The 24,065-nt window shown below is 36.6% G+C and overlaps 2 protein-coding genes across 2 annotated transcripts; both read right to left on the bottom strand.

Moving 5' to 3' along the window:
* Nucleotides 1–7,373: 7,373 nt before the first annotated feature.
* LOC145219349 (uncharacterized) lies at nucleotides 7,374–22,053 on the bottom strand. Its single transcript, XM_080086723.1, has 3 exons — nucleotides 20,907–22,053; nucleotides 16,785–17,302; nucleotides 7,374–9,199 (listed from the first exon to the last, which is right to left on the bottom strand). The coding sequence occupies exons 1-3, from the start codon at nucleotides 21,677–21,679 to the stop codon at nucleotides 8,340–8,342; spliced, it is 2,151 nt and encodes a 716-aa protein (XP_079942849.1). The 5' UTR covers nucleotides 21,680–22,053; the 3' UTR covers nucleotides 7,374–8,339.
* On the bottom strand, nucleotides 13,018–14,931 carry LOC145217359 (uncharacterized). The gene is made up of 2 exons (XM_080084617.1): nucleotides 14,493–14,931; nucleotides 13,018–14,157 (listed from the first exon to the last, which is right to left on the bottom strand). Exons 1-2 carry the CDS (start codon nucleotides 14,609–14,611, stop codon nucleotides 13,395–13,397), a joined length of 882 nt encoding a protein of 293 aa, XP_079940743.1. The 5' UTR covers nucleotides 14,612–14,931; the 3' UTR covers nucleotides 13,018–13,394.
* Nucleotides 22,054–24,065: the final 2,012 nt, after the last annotated feature.

Below are 24,065 nucleotides of genomic sequence, written 5' to 3'. Positions count from 1 at the left end.
CAGACCCGCGTCTGCCAAAGCATCCTAATTGTGCCTTTCGTGTTTGTCGCGCGTTGGAAATCATTCTATTTTTGATCTTCATGGACCAACGAAATAAGCGATGTCAAGTAAATTACAAGCATAGAAAGAAACAAATCTGATGGCAGGTTCTATTTAAATCCAGCAATAATACGACACAAACAATATGCAAATGGTAACCAAGTGATTTTAACATTAAAGTTATAACAGAAGCACTAGCGGTCTACCTATTGGGCTTCACAGGTTTTATTTTAACTTTGAAAGTTAGAAAATTTTTCTTCAAACGCTTGAGATTAATCTTTCATAGCCTTTTGATCCTGACCTTGAAACACAGCGTTTAAAATATGTGTATTTACATAAAATTTCGATGTAACACATAACACACTGTTTTCTGCTCAACCTTACTACAATTATGGCACTATTTTCAACTTAAGATTATAATTGCTGAATCAAACCGTCCGAAATGTCCAAAAGCATAATACAAAAATTCTGTTGAAGGCGATACTGTCCCTTACACATTTTATTCTAACAAACAACTTTGTCAAAGCTTTTTAATTTATTTAGCGCATACTTGCTTTGCTCGTGTGTTGCTACAACACCACATCGCACACGCACAAGGTTCGGTGTAATATTCGATCGTAGAAACAAGGCCAGGGCGTTTAAACACGGAATTTAAACTACGCAACTAACCTGAATAGATTCTTACGTAAAGCTAGCAAAGCCTGGGTTGGTTTGTTATTTCTTTTAACAACGATAGTGTGAACATTCTACAGCATACATTTCATGTATTATCTTTTATTGAGGAAATGTCAAACTTAAAGTGGAACACAAATAATGTGTTAAACACATGAAAAATTTAAGTTATCCAGAGTTGTGTTGTCTGATTTTATTTACTTACTTTCGTCACTACGATAAATGCGATAATGTTTATTGCATTCAAATCAGCTGAAGGGACTCGACCTCTCCTACAACAAGATCGCCAATACGGGAGCAGCTTCACTCGCTCCTTGCCTTCGCAACATGGAACAACTTATATTGTATGAATGTGGAATCGGACGTGAAGGTGTCGAGAAACTCTGTGATGGAGTGAAAAAGCTAACAAAGCCGGTAAAAGTTTGTTGAATTATCTGTTGTGTAAATTAAAGTTTTTTAATAAGTTAGGAAACAATGTTTGTGTCGAAAAAAAATTGCAAAGACCAAGTATAATCAAACTAACATAGTATGAATTGATTAGCTGCAGACAGTGCACACTGTTTCGACCTATAAAGTCTCATCAGTGCAGCTGGTGACGAGAGATCGGCCGCATTGGCTAGTGTAGCCATTTCACTTTGGTTCCCAAGCAGTTGCTTGGCCATTATGAGCCAGTTTCCTCTGTGGTTTATGCCCAGTTGTGGCATCGCACAGACTAGGTGAGGCATGGGTTTACCCTGTTACTCCCAGCAAACCGGAGTGCCGTTAAATGGCTACATTAGCCAATGCGGCCGATCTCTCGTCACCAGCTGCACTGATGTGACCTTATAGGTCAAAACACTGTGCACTGTCTGCAGCTTATCATTTAAATTGCTCGTTTGGTCGAGCACCGAGCATCTCTCGTTAATGATAAGCTACGGTTCGGGATTGAAGTTCTATTTGCAATAAAACTTTGTGCGATTGACCAGTATTGGATTACCCGATTTTGTCTGTAGCTGCACCACGTAGAATGTTCAAGGATTTGTAAACCTCTACGTTATAATCCACCATAAAGTATAGAACTCGCAGTACGCATAGGTTTTAATAATAGTTGCTATTATTTTGGAAGATTGTTTGGTAATTGGGCACAAACGACACGTTTTACGCTTTAAAATTGTGATTGTAAAAAACTCGAGATGGGCCGAAACGCAACACATCATTCGACCAAAGCCGGATCTTTGTAAAGTTATCCGCTTCGGCTGAATTAGTTCGACAAACCGTACGTTCGGTACGTCACTAGTTTTACACTAATAATGATATGCAGAAGACACATTGGTTACCAACTGCTATTTGCGTTACTGGCTAACAGCCAGTGTTGTATGTAATAATGGGCAATAAGTGACGCAACAAGACAAAGTTTGAATGCAACTTTACCTTAATGGCAAAACCGGATGTGTGTATCGGCCTCATATTCTGTTAATTGATATAAGTTTAATTTGGCACAAAACAGTTTTATCTGTTCCTCAGCATAATTTAAACTAAATAATCAACATCAAGTCCCAAGTGTTAGTTAAGTGCAGTACACGTCACTCCACACAACAAAGTTAACTCATCACAAAATGTGTCACTTTTAAGTAGGAAAGTTCTCGGTATAAACGCTACAGCAGGGGTGCACAATCTTTTCGCTATGACGCCTGCATCACAGGTTCCTATTTTGCAAACGGTCGCCAAGTGGCTTCATGTTTTCGTTTATGTATTACTGATGCAAAGAAACAGGAATTATCTTATCATATCATATCTACTGGTTGCTGAAAGTCAAATTTGATTTTCTACTTCATTTCTAAAGTAAAGTTGAACAATTTGGATATCAGTCATAACTGGCTTATGACGTCAGATCTGTATCTGTATTGTAACGTTGTTTGTTGTCTGATTATTCAATTGTTTGCACATAATAAGCCAACAAAAAATTCTGCTATATTTTATGTTGTTTGTTGTCTACTTATTCAATTGTTTGCACATAATAAGCGTACAAAAAATCCTGCTACTTGGTAATGTTTATATTTATTTATTCTCACAATATCCATTTAGATTGTTGTTGTTTTTAAAAAACCTAATGTCCAGGAAACGAGTTTTAATCAATTTACGGCCACCAGTACATATATTTTAGTGCAATTTTTTACGGTGGCATAAATTCGTCTCCGCGGCCGCAGGTTAAGCACTTCTGCGCTACAGCAACAAACCCAAATTCCATTGCATCGGTAAAGTATAAAGTGATTAGTTTTGTGGCAGTTCTTTTCAACAAGTGATTCCGCAATAACAAGTTGACCTTTCGCACCTGACGCGTAATTGTTTATCGGTATTACTTAATGTAAGAAATTTTGTTGAACAAAAAATGACCAAAGATGTTGTGACTTTAGTTTATATAAAAACACAACTTTGTGAGATCAACAATGCACACTTAGCTTACTTGTGATTGTTGAAATAATATAGTGGTGTGTCATTTTATTAGTTATTGACACCAATTTTGTTCATTATAAAAGATAATTTGAAAAATGGTACTTTATAGATCAACGGGTCTAATTGAGGCAACCTAATGCTATTTGGTGATTTTCATGTGATTACAAACAACCCGAGCAAATCTACACATCAGTAGTTGTTTGCTTGTTAATTTTATCGTATATAGCGTTAATTAGTTTCTCTAGGTTTTCCTCAGATATATATTTTTTTACACTTCACATCACGTGTGACCGTGTTTTTGTCGAAAATAATTTGTAGTATGACGTCATAATCTTGTCAGTTATTACAACATACTTGATTTTCAATTACATCTTGTGACTTGCGTTTAACTTATTTTTGTTTTAGAAGTTCTTAATCTATCTTGGAACTGGCTGACAGATGAAAGTGCTGAGTCATTGGCAGGATCGGTCCACAACATCAATAAGTTGGATGTTCGGTTCCATCGCTTCACAGAAGCAGGGAAGATCAGATCAAAGTCGCGAGGAAAAGTTGTGTTTTAAATCCGAAGTAAAACCTGAACACTTGCTTCCATAACAATCTGATACAAACTTAATCCGTGGAACAATTCTTAGAATAAATACTTGACTAGACAGTGGTTCAATGTGACATTATTTCATCACTAATGATGGCGTTGGCATTGCCTGAACGCCCGATGGAATAAATCATTATTGTCCACCGTCTTGGTCCGTGACTAATCCTGACGATTGGCTTGATGAAAACATCGAAGTGTAAAAAAAAAAATTAAGTTGTTCTTCACAAACGACATCATAATACCGAAAAGTTTTTTTATAATAAACAATGCATGAATAAACAATTTTTAATTGCAAATACATAAATTTAAACCTACATTTATACATAAATTTAGTGTTGTTGCCTTTCTACCAATAAATCCTTCCACATTTACATCGTCTTTTTATTGCTTTATATGAGTGACGTTTATGGCAGCTGCTTTTATGCTGTAAAGATTATTTTTTGTTTCTCATTATGACGAATTTTATGCCTCATCAGTTTTCTTATTTACTTTTGTGACGTAAGTTTTCTGACGTCACAAATTCAGTTTCAACTCACATCGGTTGAATACCCTGGCATAAAGTTCGGCGTCTATGCTGACCACTTATTGTGATTATAACGTTATGAAATTATTAAGAAATCCTAGAGATTTTAACCTGAAAATAATTGTTTCTATTCTCGTGTTATGAGAATTAATTGGACTTAACAATCTTGAAATGTTTTGTCGCGCAAATAACCCATAGCCGCCTTTTCAGATGAAAATAAACGTAAACACTGGTGGTAAAACATAAGTTATTATTCTAGTGTGTGACAACCTTATGATTTGTGTTCTGCAAAATCCAGTGTCGTTTAATGTTGTAACCGATTGTGTTTTTATTTTAACTTTTGCTGTCGTTCGCCATGTTATCTTTTAGTGACGTCACTAGGGGTTGTCCCTCTAATTTCCACGTAGCAATACGTTTTCGTTGTTTCGTTTAAAAGTTTTACTGCTAATGTCAAATTTTGTGTTGAGGTAAAACTTTAAACCCAACTTACTTGTCTGAAACCAAAACCATGAGACGTGTTTCTAACTTTTCAATCTAAATCAAACTCCGGGACACGTTAAAAAAACAAGTTTTAACTTTCATAAACATCGTTTTTCGTCATAAAACTCTAAATTTGCCACATATCTCGCACACCATCTAGTGGCTTCTTTACTTTTAAGTTTCTTAAATTGTTTTCAACGAATTATGTCGCCCATATATAATGGATATTCTCATGTTTTGCGCAGCCTTTCTGCATTGTATATCTGTGCATATTGTGTTGAAATGTTTCCTTTATTCTGTAGCTATTGTATTATTTTATCAAATGTTTCCTGCGTCCCTGCTGACCTATAAAGCAAGGGACGCCGCCCTACCTAGTGCTCTATACCGTCTTAACTATCCGCTTGTAGTGTTTATCTGTACAACCTAATTTAAATGTAAACATTAAGTTATTACTCCTGTTAATTTATAAGACATTTTTATGTGCATTGGCGTAACATTTTTGTGTTCCTGCCTTTTTTGTCAATATTTTTATCAATGGAGACGACATGATAATTTGTTTTACCGGCCGGTCGTCACATGTTGAGGCGGGGAGGGGCCTCTGCAAGAAATGTTTTTTCTCAACTTTTTTCTGATGCATATTTCATACGTTGATCGCATCATTATTACAAGCTCGGATTAAACCAATATTTTTTTTGTGACGTTTTAAAAAACCATTCGTCAGCGAACACGTGACCCAAGCAGTAATTTAGTACAAAATAGTGGGCACGACGTGATAAACAGGAGATACAGAAATACCTGGCTGTGCAATACCGATAAGCCAAACCAACAGTTGTGTGTATGGCGGGTTCAACAACAATCGGTTCAGGGGCGCGAGAAACGAAGTTTTGTGTTCATAGTGTTGCGCAGATCGTCAGGTCCCACAAGACAGGGGGTGCAGCTTGTTCCCTGAATATCAATTTAATGGCCCATGAATATTCAGGTTCAAAACTGAAATAGGCAACTCCGTATGAATTTTAACTGCTTTTTTTATGCTGAAAATGTTGATGATGACTGCCGAGTATAACATGCAGCAGCACATGATTTTCCTCTTCTGAGCGCTGCAACTCGACCACCTTTCCTGCCCCGAGTAAAACTTGACTTTTTAAGTTTCATTTCACAACAACATATGTGTGGTGTGCGAACATTAAATCAAATTGGCACCACTAAGGAATGCGATCATTGAAATTCACAATTTATTCTGTAACTTAGCAGCCAATAAACAAACCAAAAGTATTACAGAATGTAAAAAGTTGTTCACCACTACCTGATTTCAATATTCGACCCCAAAAAACTAAATAGACTAAATAGATTTAAACCGGTTTAGAGATTCGGTAGGCGGAATAATCCGGCCCTGACTGGTTTGAAACTGGAATGTCCCGGCGAAAACAACATCAACCCCAACCATATAATTTTCGTTCCGTTTAATAGCTTCAAACATACGAAAAACATAGAAATAATACTTTTTCTTTAGATTAAACCGGCTAAAAATTTCATGTTTTGTTGCCGAAGTCTCGGTGGTGAAATTTATTCAGCAATTTTTACGAATTGTTCGTTAAACGAACAAAAAAAGCTACGGAATAACTGTCATCACTTCAATTCTTATTAAAGAGCTATATTTTACGCCCCTCAATAAAAACCACAACTGTTTTCTTGGTAAGGGTCGCAAGGTAAGGTTAGACCACCTAGCATAGTGTAATCGGGTCTTTTCGGTCAGATATTGATTTCGTCAAACTTATATTTTTTGACGAATGAACATGACTATATTTTTTCTACATTGTGTGATGAATAATGTTGGAATATTTGCCCCACCTTGCATCGTTTAGTCAACATTTTGAAAACTCAAGTGGAATTACTAAAGATTTGTAGATGGTGATGCTGTTCCGTATTTCTTCAAGTGTTTGACTACGTTATAGTTGTAACAACTTTGCAATCAAGCGATCACGGCACACTTAAACATGAATTATATTTAGCTAAACAATCAGCCGTTTACCAAGCATGTTCATGTGGCAAAGTGTCGCTACATGAATCATATTAATATAAATGCAAACCAAAGGTAACGGCATAGTGCAAATTTATTGCGTTGAAGCAAGTAACAGGTTCGACAAACTACGAACAACAGAAAACACTACAAAAACATAATCATTTGTTTTACCGATGGGCTCTTATTAAAACAATTAAGATAGGTTTTCGTTTGCAAATAGCTCATATTTAGACATCCTGATATTTGCAAGAAGGAAATTAAAATATAGAATAATATAATTGTTGTGAAAAAAATTATCCTGCATGTAAAAAGAGAGAGTTCACAAAGTGTAGTTCGCGATCGCGTGGGTTCTTCAAGGTACTGCTAATGCTACTCTCACGAATTAACAACGCAATAGGTTTGCGCTATGAGCCTCACTAAGTTTATAGTTTAAACTGCTGCTTCAAGATTCCTTGCAGATAAATTTCAGAAAACACCACTTATGTAATCCGTTGAATACATTGTTGCTTTATTTGGTTATAAGCCACAAAAAAGAAGTCTTATTAAAATAGGAATCGTAATTAAAGAGAATACAGCAATTAGCGAAAAGTATATAAGAATTCAAAACCTATTTTAAATATTTAATAGTATGTTTAATGTTTCACAAACACGGTTAAGTACTAACTTGCATGTACGCGGCTGTGCTTTCTTGTGGAAAAAAAGAAAAACAAAACGGTGGTATTAGCATGCTGCCGTTATAAACGATATGATTTCACATACATATTCAAATCATCTGCGTTTACTTTGTGACTCTGTATGATATGTGACTTTTTACATTGTTAGGCCACCAAAGCTGTAAAAATAGGTGGTTTTTTAGTCGAAGCAAATATTTTTGCGAAGATCAAATCGGTAAATTTACTGTTTATTGTGACTAGTGATGCACCGAAGTTCGGTTTCGGCCCGAATTTTTTAAAAATTTGGCTGAAACCGAACTTTTTGATTGCATGGAATTAATGCCCAAACTAGCATTTTCACCAAAACAAAACGTCATAAATTAACTAATTGTTGTATCTATTAAATACGGTAGAGCTACTAACACTGAGCTTCACCTTTGGCCCGACCTGGGAACTTCTGGTAGGTGGCGCAAAAGAGCATAGGCGTTTATGGTGCTGACTCAGCAATTATTCTTACCGGAAACCCAAATTGCTATAACAGCACCATAAACGCCTATGCTCTTTTGCGCCACCTACCAGAAGTTCCCAGGTCGAGCCAAAGGTGAAGCTCAGTGTTAGTAGCTCTACCATTAAATACGGGCCACTTTGTCTGCAAAATATTGCAAGTTTAGTAAAGCTTCCAGATGGTGTAAGTGATTTTGATTTGTCACATAATTCACTTCACTCGCATCAACGACACAAGATTCAGTTGAAAACATCCATAAAAACAGGATTTTAGGTTCGGCCTCATTCGACCAAAATTATTCGGCCTCGTGGCCAAATATTCGGTTTCGACCCGAACCTTTTTAGGCGGGTTCGGTGCATCACTAATTGTGACTCAACAAGTGTCTTTTCAAACTTGAAATGACATTAAATCTTTTTCCGCAACTAAAATATTGATGGTTTTTGTTTTGTATGAAGCAACATGTGGGTTTTCAAATGTCCGCTTTGGGTAAATCGTTTATCACAAGTATCACATCGATGTGGTTTCTCTCCAGTGTGGATTAACATGTGTGTTTTGAAATATCCACTTCGAGAAAACCTTTTTTCACAAACATTACATCGAAGAGGTTTCTCGTTAGTGTGAATTAACATGTGGGTTTTCAAATTTCCGCTTTGGGAAAATCGTTTGTCACAATGATCACATCGATGGGGTTTATCCATAGTGTGCGTCAACATGTGTCTTTTCAAATTTGAATTGATACTGAATTTCTTTTGACAAACTTCACATTGATGAGATTTTGTTTGAGTGTGGGTCAACATGTGTCTGTTTAAACTTCCACTGTCAGCAAATCTTTTTTCACAAACATCACATCGATTGGGTTTGTTTTTAGTGTGCGTCAACATGTGCCTTTTCAAATTTGAATTGATACTGAAACTCTTTTGACAAAAAACACATCGATGTGGTTTCTCTTTAGTGTGAATCAACATGTGTGTTTTCAAATCTCCACCACGAGCAAATCCTTTTTCACAAACATCACATCGATGAGGTTTTTCTTTGATGTGAGTCAACGTATGTACTTTCAAATTTCCACTTTGGACAAAAGTTTTTTCACAAACATCACATCGATAATGTTTTTTAATAGTGGGTGTCAGCATATGTCGTTTCACATTTCCACGTTCCATAAACCTCTGATCAAAAACATCACTTAACTCAAAGTCGAAAACCTGTGATGTCATCTCGTCAATATAGTGTTCAGATATTAAAAAGAAAAGTTTTATCTGACTTTCGAATACTATGTTATGACCTGAAACAAGATGTTAGCTTTGTTATTCATCCGTTTCAAACCATGGAACATTATGTTCAAAATTGTTTTGCATAAATTTAGTTGAACAAACTTACCACCACTGCTTTAGTGTGTAGACCAAAGTGCTCAAAATGCTGCAAAGTGTGAATGTGCACATAAAATAAATTGTATGCCATAGAAATAAAGAAACGAAACTTTTGTGGAAGTGTTCAGTGTTGGCGATAACTGGCATTAACTTGCTTCGCAATGCTGCAGTCAGCTGTGCAACAATCTCCTTTTCCAGCGTGTCCGATAGCATGCGTCATTTATAATGGTCCAAACTGCTAATCAGATAGTCCACTGGCGCTGATAAAATCAAAATGCTTTGTGCAGTGCTAAAACAGTGTATTCAATTATGCGCTATATCCGTGTAACTTTAACCAAAAGCAACTCGGTGTAGCTAACGTGACAAAGAACCAATTTTTTCGAACACACGCAACATAGTCTTTCTTATTTTAATATACCATTTTTTTATTTTTTTACTTACTGCGACATACTTGTTTGTTGGATCTAATGTGACACAAAACGCTGACGTAATACTTAATATCAACTGACAAACAAGTTGCTGTTTAAAACTTCCTGACTATTTGTTTGCAATGCCAACACCAAAACGTAACAGACTGCTAATTACACTCTATACATTCCAAATTATCCTTTTTGTTGTGCAGTAGGTAATATCGTGTTCACTGGAATCTCAATTCACACGCTTTCGGTCACAAATGTCGTTTGCGGAAGAATGAAGTAATAACTATGCGCGTGCTTACTGGAATGTTAACTTAACTTTACTTAACTTAACCGCATTGCGTCTCATACGTGTTGAGCTGATCGAGTGGCTGCGCAGTGCGGCAGTCAGCTGTGCAACAAATTCCTTTTCCAGCATGTCCAATTACAAGCGCCATTTACAATGATCATAAACTGGGCCTGGGGACCGGTAACTGATTAGTCAAAACGGTTTAACCTGTAAGTTAAGATATGTGAAAAATCAATTCAATTGGTCAGGTACTAACACACAGGTGAAAGCACTTTTGCGCCAATTTTATTACCTTTTGTGGAAAATATTACAGGTAATACTAACTTTCGTTTATTTACAACTGCAGTTATATTACACACTCAAATTAACCTCAGCAAACCGCTGGGCAAATATTAAACCTGTGTACTACAAACAATAAAGAATCGTCCTAACAAACCAGTTAATCTTTCCTCTTGCTTCACCTCGCTACTGAAAATCCCTCAACTGTGCTACTGTTTCTAGTTGCTTCGCATACAGTAATCGGTTGTGCAGCTGCGATCTACGACGTTTGCACGTTTTTTGTATTACAGGAAGCAATTAAGTAGTTTGACTCAGGGCATGCAGTCAGGGACGAATGGTGCATGTAGCGTTTTTTCAATAGAACGTTTGGCAGCGTATGCTTTGACTGCTTTTTGAATGACAATTTAGGTGTCAACTATCCGTGATGTTACACACTCATTCAGCTATAGTGACGCGTGTGAATACTTTGCATGTGGTTGTACACAACAGTGGAACGAAGCGTTTTTCTGATCAGGGAAACAAAATTGCACAAAGTGTTAGTTAATACCTCATATTGCGTGATGCAAGCCAACAAGTAGTTTACACGTTGTTTTCTCCAAAAGTTAACTACTTGATTATATTTATTCGTTTTTATATGATGCAAAATTAATTTTCAAACGTTTTTGTTTGGTGTGTTACGAAAAAGTCATTTACTCGTCATCACCAAACTGCTGAAGAGAAGTATACAAATCGGAGTACCAGAGAATCCTCAGCCGGGGTTCATTTGCCTTTTATTAATGCAGAAAACTTAAGGGTTGTTAGTGTTTATTTAAAATTTAAGTGTTGAAAAGTGTGGCTTCTAGGATATGTTCTTACGAGCGGAACCACGAATCTTAAGTATATTTACAACGCAAAGAAAAACTGCTTGAAGCTATAACATATTTTATAACACTGATTATGCGACATTGTTCAGCATAAAGGAAAAGAAATTCAGAAATTTTCCACATAGAAATTAGGGCAAACTTTGAAACAATTGAATTTTAGGAAATATTACCATCAAGAAACATAATCAAACGAAATACTGTTACACATTAATTGCAATATCTGCCAATCTCGCTTAAATTTGCACAAGGAGCAGACCAGAAAAATCTAACATGCGATGGAATCCCACGACAGGGATTCAATTATACTTTGTTTGAACAAATTCGCAGATATAAGAGACCTTTGCGGCGCATTATAATGTTTTCTAAACCTGGCATCGGCCTTATATCTGCAAGTGAAAATTCTTAGCTGACGTTTTAATCTGGCTTACTATGACCAGTTGTTGCGCGTACACAAAATAATGTAGACAGAAATTAGTTGTGTAGGTGCGATCTCCGGCGTTTGTACGAGTTTGTGTTACAGTAAGCTATTGACTAGTTTGACTCAGGGCATGCAGTCAATCAATCAACGTTTAGCAGCGTATACTTAGCCTGTGCTTTGAATTCCAATTTAGGTTTCAACTACGCGGCGTGATTTTACACACTCATTTATCTACAGTGACCGTTCTGGTGAGCGAAACGTTGGCAAAAATACAAGTTCTTAATAAAACAACTAGTATTTTGTTTAGCATTACACCACGTGAACGACAAATTAGTTAAAAATAAAGTATGCAACTTGCTATCAGCTAAAACCAAAAAAAAGCTTACAACGCTGTTGATACGATTATAAACTATCACAAAACATTATTTGGAAAATAAAAATATATCACATTCATGTCAATTTCGTTTGCGGTTTTCGTTTCGTCTTAGGCGGAAAGTGTTTTTATGTTAACACGTGCCGTTAAATCCATTAATTCCGCGTGTAAATCGAAATGTTCGTAATGCTGCGAACGTTAACATAAAATTAGTTTTTTTGCATCCCACTACACTGTAGCGTTTCTAGTTATCCCGTCAAGTCTGAAGTACCTGTCAAAGCTAGCATATGTAACGTCACTTAATTTCAAGTATAAACGTTAATGTGTATGACGTTATTATAATAAGCTTTTACGCAAGTTCACCAATGACGTTTTATGTACTAATTAGAGCTTTGAATTAAGAGACGAAGTTATTTTATAATAATATTAACTTCATCTCATTTGCTTAGCCGAAAAGAACTCTTTGGCGCGTTGTCATTTCTATTGTTTCGAAACTGGCAAAACCAACTGGTAGGACAGACCTCCAATAGCGCTGGGAAAATCCCAAAGTTTGTCCAGTAATTTAATGTAGATCTGCATGTGTAATACGCAAAACACCTGCAACTTGAATATGAAGCAATATGTCTCGCTGTAGCCAATGTAACAAACAAGTAAACACCTTTCAAGTTTGCCTGTTGTGGCTTATTGCAAAATAAGTGAGGAAAGTAAGTGAAGTTTTTTTTTTTTTAAACAAGTGAGTGAACATTGTTTGATTAAAAAAGTACATACGTTTTTTGTGATACATTGAAGTTATCTCAGGCATCTGGATATTAGCAAGTGTAGATGAGATTTTAATTTATTTGTGAGCTCTTTTTTGCAAATGATGCACTTTGCTTGTATTCAGCCAGGAAATAGTGGATGCGGTTACACTATACGTAAAACGCGCACAAACCTACAAAGTTTTGATTGTGGTGCCGTACTGGGCCAAACGTCTCAAATTATAAAAGTATGGTTCATGATTTCGATTCCTGATGTAATCAAGTAGTATGTTTTCAAAATTAATACACTGTAGATTGATCACGTTGTGTGTTTGCATGAGTTGCATGAAAACACAAATCACGGCATGCAGTAAATTTATTTTTGTTTTAACCATACAACATTTCACCGGTCGATAGAAAACACCACAAAACATGTCATATGGTTTACCGATGAACTCTTATTAAAGCAAGTAAGATAAAACTACTCAAATTGCAGTTTTCAACTAGCTCAAAGTTTGGTAAGCCTGATAGTAGCAAGAATGAAATTAAATATTTAAATTGCTTTCAAACAGATGATCATGTATGTGAAAAACATCAGCGTTTACATTGGGACTCTGTGTGGTACATGATTTTTTTACATTGTTAGGACACCAAAGCTGTACAAATAGGTGGTTTTTCAGCCAAAGCAAATATTTTTATGAACATCAGATCGGCAAAGTTACTGTTTATTGTGATTCAATAAGTGCTTTTTAAACTTGAAATGACATTAAATCTTATTTCGCAAACATCACATCGATGAGGTTTCTCTTTAGTGTGAATCAATATGTGTCTTTTCAAAGCACTCCAACGAGCAAACCGTTTCTCACAAACATCACATTGATGAGGTTTTTCTTTAGTGTGAGTCAACATATGTCTTTTGAAATCTATACCTTGAGCAAACCGTTTCTCACAAACATTACATCGATGTGATTTCTCTTTAGTGTGAATCAACAGGTGTGTTTTCAAATGACTACCACAAGCAAACCGTTTTTCACAAACAAAACATCGATACGGTTTCTCTTTAGTGTGAATCAACATGTGTGTTGTTAAAATTCCCATACGAGCAAACCGTTTCTCACAAACATCACATCGATAAGGTTTCTCTTTGGTGTGAGTCAACAAGTGCCTTTTTAAGCGTCCTACACGAGCAAACCTTTTTTCACAAACGTCACATCGATGAGGTTTCTCATTGGTGTGTGTCACCATGTGTTCTTTCCATATTCCAAGCCGACCAAATGTCTTTTCACAAACAGTACACTGATGAGGCTTTTCTTTGGTGTGAGTCAACATGTGTCTTTTCAAAATCCAACCCTGAATAAAAGTTTTTTCACAAACATCACATCGCTTAAGTTTCTCAATGCTGTGTTTCATCATATGTCGTTTTCTATTTCCCTCTTCCAAAAACCTTTGATTACAAATATCACTTTGATCCAAGTCCAAATCCGTTGATGTCATCTCTCTTTAAATTAGTTTTTCAGTGTATGATAAGTAAAAAATAGTTATGCTGATTTACGATTAATATGTTATGAGCTGAAACAATATTGGCTTTTTCTTTCCTCTAAAAAAATGTTAACTGGTCATTCGACGTTTCGACGTCTTATACTGGGCGTCTACCTTAGGGTAAACGTCAGCTAGCAAACCAGGGGTTCTTGTAACAGCAAGAGAGTGAACACGAAAAAGACACTGCCGTGAATATGACGATAATACATTGATAAAAATCGTAGTTAAGTGCTGCAAATGCGACTGATAGCTAATCGGCATTATGTTTTTATATTTATTTCGAACTACAGGTACCTTGTAATACTGGTTGGTTTGTGATGCACGCCCAAACAAAATGTACCATCAAGGGGTGTCGAATTTCTGTATCCAGGAATAAAATATTCTTGTTTTTGTCTGTAAACAAACCAGCACATCCAGGTACCTACAGTTGATGATCCATCACCCGGTAAACCAAAGCCTTTGTATATCAAAGTGCCGGACAGATCATTGAACCGGCGCCTGAAGAAACACCAAAAAGACGTAGCAAAATGGAATTCGTTGAAATCTTTGACACAAATTTAGTTTATCAAATTTGTTACGTTCCGGAACGTAGAAGCATAACCATATTTTCATCATAATAAAAATTTCCAACAACATGCGTGCTAAGGTGAAACATACTACACATTATTTTTTTAGCTCCTTCAATAGTTTTTAAAATAGTATGCCGTCGTTCCGATGACCCATACGAGACACCTTCATCAGGGCAATGACATAAATTAATTATCAACTAAAAGTTGTCATATACCAACAGGGGCGGTAAAACAAACACAAAATGCGTGGTGGTGAAAAAAAACGCAGTGCGCATCAATGGTCGTGTGAACACCTTGCTCAATGGTGCAAAAGCAACCGATAAGTTATCGCCATTAAAACGTCCGTTTTAACGTTTATCGTGTTGGTGTGAGAATGTATGTTCCACGACTCCAGGAAACCTCGCTTGTGAAAATCAAACACTTTAGCAGCAGAAAAGTTAATGGTGTAATTGTGGACTGTAAAACTGAATTACAAAGGGTACACGAGGCCCTGCGGTTAAACGGCTACCCGAACTGGATTATCAGTGACCGAAAAACCAACGTTGCACGGAAAAAGATTCAGTCCAAAGAGCGTGCATTTGTCACTTTGCCATACATTCCTAAGTTAACGGATGTAATCCGTCGCATGTTGACCGATTTGGGGCTCTAGGTAGGGATTAAACCAGTCCACCCTACGTCAGATGCTGTCGCAGCGCAAAGGCGTGGTGTACGCAATATCCTGTGGAGAGTGCAAGGGGCGTGGTGTACGCAATATCCTGTGGAGAGTGCAATGAGATTTAGCGGCGAGGTCTTTAAACACGCGCCGAATAGAACATAAAGGGGATGTGGCCTTAGTACAACATGCTACTGTGCATAATCACACCATTAACGTTTCTACTGCCAAGGTGTTAGCGAGGGAATCCGAATTTCACAAGCGAGGTTTCGTAAATTCGTGAAACATACATTTTCACACCAACATGATGAACGCTCAAACCGTCGTTCTAATGCCGATAAATTAACCGTCGCTTTTGCACCATTGAGTTATGTGTTATTACTCGACCATTGGTGCGTTATGTGTGTGTTTTACCACACTTATTGCTTTATAATAACTTTATGTTCTCAATTTATGTCATTACCCTGATGAAGGTGTCTCGTATGGGACATAGAAACGTTGGCATATAACAAAAAATTGTTGCCTATTGCAAACTGCAACGGAGTAAGCAATTGTTCATTGGACAAAACAAAGGAATATGTCCCAAAAGTTTCTCACTGCTCATTACAAAACTTTTAGTTACTAATGTGTTTCTGTTTGATCTTAATGTTTTTAAGTAGAGTGGAACATATTTACAGTACTTCACAGGTTTGTCTGTTTAAAAAGTTTACCAAGTTCAGTAAATAACTTGATTTGGTTAAAAATTTTATTGAGTTGATTTGGTTAAACTATTAAATGCTCAACACTTTCAATATTTTCATAACCACTGAATCATTATCAAACGATATTAAATTTAACATATATATATAATACTTTAAATGACTGCGACCTGCTGACTCAACGTGTTACAAATTTTCAACCAAGGGCAACGTACATCAACGTGTTTATTGTTCTTCAATACAAGTAAAATATCACTTTTTTGCCCAATTGAAATTCAAATCAATATTAAAAGAAAACATACACAATGCTGAAGCTTACCCCCATGTGTAAACAAACCCGAGTTTTATTTGTGTCGGTAAAAATAAACAAGGTAATATTTCGTCGTTATTGGCCGAGTTTATAAGTAAAACATAGCGTTATTAGATCAAAATGTTTTTTTTGTAATAGTTTGAAGAAATTACTAATGTAAAGGAGTCGAATATCCCATCGACAGGCGCCGAACTTAAACTACAGTAGATTTGAATGGTTTGGTGAACAACGTTAAATGTACATAGAATCAACGTTTTTATTGTTACTTGTGTCGTACATGTTTTTTTAAAACTGTTTGGAAACAAAGTCCATACAAAAAAAGCAATTTCAGCTAACCTTCACATAAGTAAAGTTAGCTTTTGTTGTGAGTCAACATGTGTCTTTTCAAAATTGAAATGTCACTGAAACTCTTTCCACAAACATCACATCGATGAGGTTTCTCTTTAGTGTGGGTCAACATGTGTCTTTTTAAACATCCCATACGAGCAAACCCTTTTTCACAAACATCACATCGATGAGGTTTCTCTTTGGTGTGAGTCAACATGTGTGTTTTCAAACTTCCACGTTGGGTAAATTTTTTATCACAAGTATCACATCGATATGGTCTCTCTTTAGTGTGAATCAACATGTAGGTTTTTAATTTTCCACTTTTGGTAAATCTTTTATCACAAACATTACATCGATGAGGTTTCTCTTTAGTGTGAGTCAACATGTGTGATTTTAACACTCCCATCTGAGAAAACCCCTTTTCACAAATATCACATCGATATGGTCTCTCTTTAGTGTGAATCAACATGTGTCTTTTCAAAGTTCCACTGTGGGTAAAAGTTTTTTTTACAAACATCACATAGCTTAAATTTCTTAATGTTGTGTTTCAGCAGATGTCGTTTTACTTTTCCACCTTTCAAAAACTTTTGATCACAAATATCAGCTTGATCCACGCCGAAATCTGTTGATGTCATCTCCCTTCAAATCAGTTATTCAGGTTTTATAAATAAAAAATGTTTATCCTGTTTCACGACTTATGTGTTATTAGCTGAAACAAGATAGATATTTTTGTTCATCTGACAAATGTAAACAAGTCATCCGACGTTTCAACGTCATACACGCGCTGTCTACATCAGGGTAATGTCAGCTACCCAACACAGTCGCTGTTATAACACCCCGGAAGTGAACATGAGGAAGACACTGGCCCGAAAACTAAGATAAAAACGTGGGTCAAAATCGTAGATTAACATAAAAACGGATGTTTCAAAGTCAATTAGCTCGCTTGGAACTGGTGAACAAAGGTCGCTTGGAACTGGTGAACAAAGGTTTTTTTGTCTACGTTTTTGCGCCAACGTCTTTCTGGTGTTTACACTCGGGGTGCTAAAGAATAGATGTGTACCGAATATTCGGTTTGCCGAATTCGATCATTTTTGCGAAGATTCGGTTTCGGCCCAATAATTTGTTGCGATTCGGCCGAAACCGAATCTTTTACGAACACAAATTTAAAGCGTTAAACGTGTCTTTAAGGACGAAACACAACTATTTTGCACTGGCTGCCTGATAGATAAACATTTTTTCACGTCAAACGCGTAGCGTACGACTTCGCGTGACCTCATTAATGATTCGGTTGATTCGGCCGAATTTATTCGGCAAAACCGCCGAATATTCGGTTTCGGCCGAATCAAAATTTAGCCCATTCGGTACATCACTACTAAAGACTGCATTGGATAGCTGACATTATCTTGGTGAAGCCGGATGTTCAAAGAAATGTGTTTGCAATATGCCTGGTGCTGGTAGCAACACTATATTCACTGAAATAAGTTGTTGGGATATACACAATTGTTTTACACATTTTTAGCTCTTCCAGCAGTTTTTATTGTAATATGCCGACAATTTGCCAGAAGACTTGGTAAGTAACAAATTTTCTACGAAGTGGAAACAAATTTGTTTCAAAAATTATTTTCACAAAATTTCCCATTTTTGAGCTCTTTATCGACATCGAGCGAAAGCAAAATTTTCTGAGCAAAAATTCGTTTCGAGTTTAGGGAAACAAATTTTTGTTTGGCAGATTTTTTTGGCAAATTTGTTTCGAAAATTTGCTTCGAAAACGAATTTACACAGCAGCCCATCCATGTACGTACAGTTGATGTCCCACCACGCATTAAACCAAAGCCTTTGTATACCAAAGTGCCGGACAGATCACTGAACGAGCGCCTAAAGCAGTGGTTCTCAAACTGTGGTACGCGTACCACTAGTGGTACGCACTTTTCAAGTGGTACGCGAGTACTTTCTGCGATACCTAATTTAATTCCAATCTAAAATTGCAACTAAACTGACCCAATCGATCAGCCCTGGTTTGGGCCAAAGTTGTGTTTTGGACATTCTTTTAAACTGCTAAATAAGCGAGCCAGGTTTAGAAAATGGGCCTATTTCTTGGTCTATCCATTCAAACAGGGTTTAGGACTTTAGGTGGTACGAAGCCATACAAAAAGTTGTCAGGTGGTACGCGACCCGGAAAAGTTTGAGTAGCAAAATCGGCATTAGCAAAACATGCTACTGTCCATAATCACACCGCTAACTTTCCTGCTGCCAAGGTGTGAGCGAGGGAAACCGTTTTTCACAAGTGAGGTTTCCTGGAGTCGTGGAACATAAACTTTCGCACCAACACGATGAACGTTATAACGGACGATCTAGTGCCGATAACTTATCGGTGGCTTTTACACCGTTGAGCTATGTGTTATCACTCGACCATCACTGCTTTTAAAAATTTGTTGATACATTATGCCTGGGAGCAACAATTGATTACTACTACACATTACTTTCCCCGATGTAATTAAGCCCGAAGTATGAAGCAAGGGACCTCAAGGGCACAAGCGTTGCACTCAGACCTACAAAACGATTGTTTGCTTTATTTTTCCTGCCTTTTTTGGCGCTTAACAGATTTCGGTCGCTTAAAACGCGCAAAAATAAGCGAGAGTTCGCAGGCCGTGCTTTTTCTGCGTCAAGTAGCTTGAACCTGTGGTTCATGGTTCGATGGCAAAAGTAAATGATGATGCTCTATTTTCCTTAAATGTAATTATTTGTGACACTGTTATGGTTAAATTACATGTTGTGTTTGACAATTAGGTAAACTGCGTGTAATCGGCCAGTGTTCCAGCATGTTACTCAGCACTGGGGACTATTTGCTATAGAAGCATGAATGTATGATAAACATTCCACCAATCTGATCATTAACATCCAGTATAATTTTGTATGATTACCAACATACAAAATCATGTTTACTAACAAAATATTATTTATTTAATTTAGATTAATGTAAAGCTATTTTGGTTTAAAATTATATAACAATACAGATTTGATGATGTATAGCCATAAACGGTTATGTGAGCTAAAAATGACGTCGAGCATTTCATTTAGAAAACTAAGGTGCTCGCCGACAATCGCAGTGCAAAATAAAGGGGTAACAAGGTAAGGATAGACCACCAAGCATAGTGTCAATGCGTTTTGTCGATCAGATATTAATTTAATCAAACTTATATTGTTGCGAAAACGAACATGAGGAAAAAATTTTAGCATCATGTTTAAACAGTTTTTTTTTATTGCACACACTTATATCTTTCAGTCCTTAATTATACAAACCCAAGCAGTTACTAGTGATAACCATTTGTAAAAGGTTATGTTGTTCAATATTTATGTACGTGTCTGACTACGTTACAGTACTATAGTCCAGACCATTACTAATTTCACATAATAATTTTATTATTTTAATGTTTTTTTACGAGCTTGGGCAGGTACCATCAAAACCAACAAAAACGCTCAGAATTGAACAGAAAGTAGTCAACACCTCATACCGATTCTTTAAATTGCCATAAACCGAAGGCGTATGAAGCGACAAGAACTTACTTCATTGAAGACTATGTCCTAAAAGCTTCTCACTGTTCATCCCAGAATTTTCTTTTACCCAATGTCAAACTAGAGTTAATTGGTTTAAACTGTTAAACACTCAACGCCTATAATATTTTAATAATTACTTAATCATGTCATGTAAGCGTATATGTCATATAAGAGTATATATATATATATAATTTTAAAGATTGCGGCCTGCTGATCCAACGTGTTACAAATTTTGAAAGTAATGTACATTATGTACAACGTGTTTATTGTTGTTCAATCCCAGTAAAAAGTCATTTTGAAATACCACCACTGAAAATACAAAACAGCACCAAACGAGAATTTTTTTTGTAATATTGTAAAGGCATTCCTAATTTAAAGCGATCGAATATTCCATTGACAGCTGCCAAATTTCCCACATAATTTATGCAAGATTTGAATGGTTTGGTGAACAACGTTAACTGTACATAGGGTCACCTTTATTATTGTTGCTCTGTGAGATACATGTTTCTTCAAACTGTTAGGAAACAAAATCCGTACAAACAGGCAATGTTATAGCCCAAGTAAACATTTTAATGAACATCACACCGGTAAAGTTACATTTTCTGGTGAGTCAACATGTGTCTTTTCAAATTTCCAGAGTGGGTAAATGTTTTGTAACAAACATCGCATCGATGAGGTTTCTTTTTAGTGTGAATCAACATGTGTGTTTTCAAATTTCCACGTTGAGTGATTTTTTTACCACAAGTATCACATCGATATGGTCTCTCATTAGTGTGAATCAACATGTGTTGTTTCAAATCTCCACTACGAGCAAACCCTTTTCCACAAACATCACATCGATAAGGTTTCTCTTTAGTGTGGGTCAACATGTGTGTTTTCAAATTTGAATTATTCCTGAATCTCTTTTCACAAACATCACATCGATAAGGTTTTTCGTTAGTGTGAGTCAACAAGTGTCTTTTCAAATTTCCACTCTGTGTAAATCGTGTATCACAAAGATCACATCGATAAGGCTTCTCATCTATGTGAACCAACATGTGTTTTTTCAAAACATCTTTACGAGCAAACCTTTTTTCACAAACGTCACATCGATGAGGTTTCTTATTGGTGTGTGTCACCATGTGTTGTTTCAATATTGCAAGCCGACCAAATGTCTTTCTACAAACAGTACACTGATAAGGTTTTTCTTTGGTGTGAGTCAACATGTGTCTTTTTAAAATCGAACTCTGGGCAAAAATTTTTTCACAAACATCACATCGCTGAAGTTTCTCAATGCTGTTGATCAGCATATGTCGTTTTCTATTTCCACCTTCCAAAAATCTTTGATCACAAATATCAGCTTGATCCACGCCCAAATCCGTTAATGACATATTTCTTCAAATTAGTTATTCAGGTAATATAAACAAAAAAATGGATAAGCTGTTTTACGATATATATGTTATGATCTGAAACAAGATAGGCTTTGCTTTCCTGTAAAAAAATGTAAACAAGTGATTTGACGTTTTGACGCCTTATACTGGGCGTCTACTTTAGGGTAATGTCGGCTAGCCAACCAGTGGTTTTTCAAGAGAGTGAACACGAAAAAGACACTGGCGCGAAAACGACGATAATACGTTGATAAAAACCGTAGTTAAGTGCTGCAAATGCGACTGATAGCTAATCGGCATTGGAACATCAGTTTTTATGTTAATTTTGAACTGTAGGTACCTTGTAATACTAGTTGGTTTGTGATGCACGCTTAACAAAAGTGTACCTTCCAAGGGTTTTGAAATTTCTGTATCCAGGAATAAAATATTCTTGGGCAATGACATAGATTGAGAACACAAAGTTGTCATATAGCAAAAAGAGGTTGAAACACACACAAACGCGGTGGTTAAAAAGCACAGTGCACCAATGGTCGAGTGATAACACATAGCTCAATGGTGCAAAAGCGACCGATAAGTTATCGGCATTAGACCGTCCGTTGTTGGTGTGAGAATGTATGTTCCAGGACTCCAGGAAACCTCGATTGCGATAATCAGTTTCCCTCGCTAACACCTTGGCAGCAGAAAGTTTGATGGTGTAGTTATGGATAGTAAAATGGAATTACGAAGGGCACCCTGCGGTTAAACGGCCACCCGAACTGAATTATGATTAACCGAAAAACCAAAGTTGCACGGAAAAAGATTTAGTCCAAACAGCGTTCTTTTGTCACTTGGCCATACATTCTTAAGTTAACGGATGTAATGCGTCGCCTACATTTTTATGAATACATTTCAAATTGCCGATTACCTCCAGACTGGGAGTAGGTGAGAATATGTTGCAACATATTTTTGCCAAATATATTCAAATTCAATTCGATTTGGCAGTGAATGTGACCTGATTAGACAAGTTTTTGTTTATGTTGCGAAACAATGACACATAAAGCTTAGATTGTGACGTTACATACATGCAATTGTGTTACAAAGATGGCAAGATTAGCTTTGTTCTCAACACATGACAGGTGAGGCAAACATATCAGTAAATTTGGGGAAATTTACATAACGGAGATTTAAATCATTCAAGCTAATGTGGCAAAACAAAACTCGTTGGTTTACATTTTTACCGATAAGTTAGCAATGAATAAACCCAAATGCTCCTTTTTGTTCGATACCTTCTAAGTTCTAACAGCAACTACAGATACCCGAATCGGTACATTCGAATTGTTTGTTTTTGACAACAAATAAACAATTCGTGAACACAAATAACTAAACTGTTAATTCGAATTGATACATTTTAAAAGGTACATAAGTATTCATGAATACGAATACACACTTGGAGTTTATTCGAAATACACGTTGTGTTTTTTTGGTCAACTATTCGACAATACAAATACTTGACATGCTTTATTCGAATTGCTGCCACTTAAACATTACGAAACAATTCGTGAATACAAATACTTGACTGGCACTATTCGAATACAACTCGAATTGATACATTTTAAAAAGTGCGTAAGTATTCATGAATACGAATACATGCTTGGATTTATGCGAATAGTATTCGAATTACATGTCAAACAAACACTTGACTTGTTTTATTCAAATATCATTCGAATTGCTGTTACTCAAAAATTACTAAAGTATTCCTGCATTCGAATAGGGCCATGCAGGTATTCGTAAAGTATTCGAATACAGGACGCGTGTATTCGACCTCATGTCTGGTGGATAGTGCAATGAGATTTACTTTGGCGAGACGGGAAGGTCTTTGAATACGCGCCGAAAAGAACATGAAAGGGATGTGACCATGAAAGATGCACACAAATCGGCACTAGCCTTACATGCTAGTGTCCATAATCACACCATTAACTTTTCTGCTGCTAAGGTGTTAGCGAGGGAAACCGACTTCCACAAGCGAGGTTTGCTAGAGTCGCGGAACAAACGTTTTCACACCAACACGATGAACGTTAAACCGTACGTTCTAATGCCGATAACTTATCGGTCGCTTTCGCACCATTAAGCTATGTGTTATCACTCGACCATTGGTGTACTGTGCTTTTAAACCACCGCGTTTGTGTGTGTTTCAACCCCCTTGTTGCTATATGGCAACTTTGTGTTCTCAATCTATGTCATTACCGTGATGAAGGGCTGTCTCGTATGAGACATCGAAACGTCGGCATATTACAATCAAAACTGCTGGAAGAGCTGAAAATTTGTTGATATTCCTGGCAGCAACAGTTTATTCACACTACACATTACTTTCCCCGATGTAACAAAGACCGAAGTATGACGCATTAGGTTA

The sequence above is a fragment of the Phallusia mammillata genome, chromosome 3 (genome assembly GCF_965637545.1).
Source record: "Phallusia mammillata chromosome 3, kaPhaMamm4.hap1.1, whole genome shotgun sequence".
NCBI classification, from domain to species: Eukaryota; Metazoa; Chordata; class Ascidiacea; order Phlebobranchia; family Ascidiidae; genus Phallusia; species Phallusia mammillata.
This window is presented reverse-complemented; position numbering and strand designations above follow the sequence as displayed.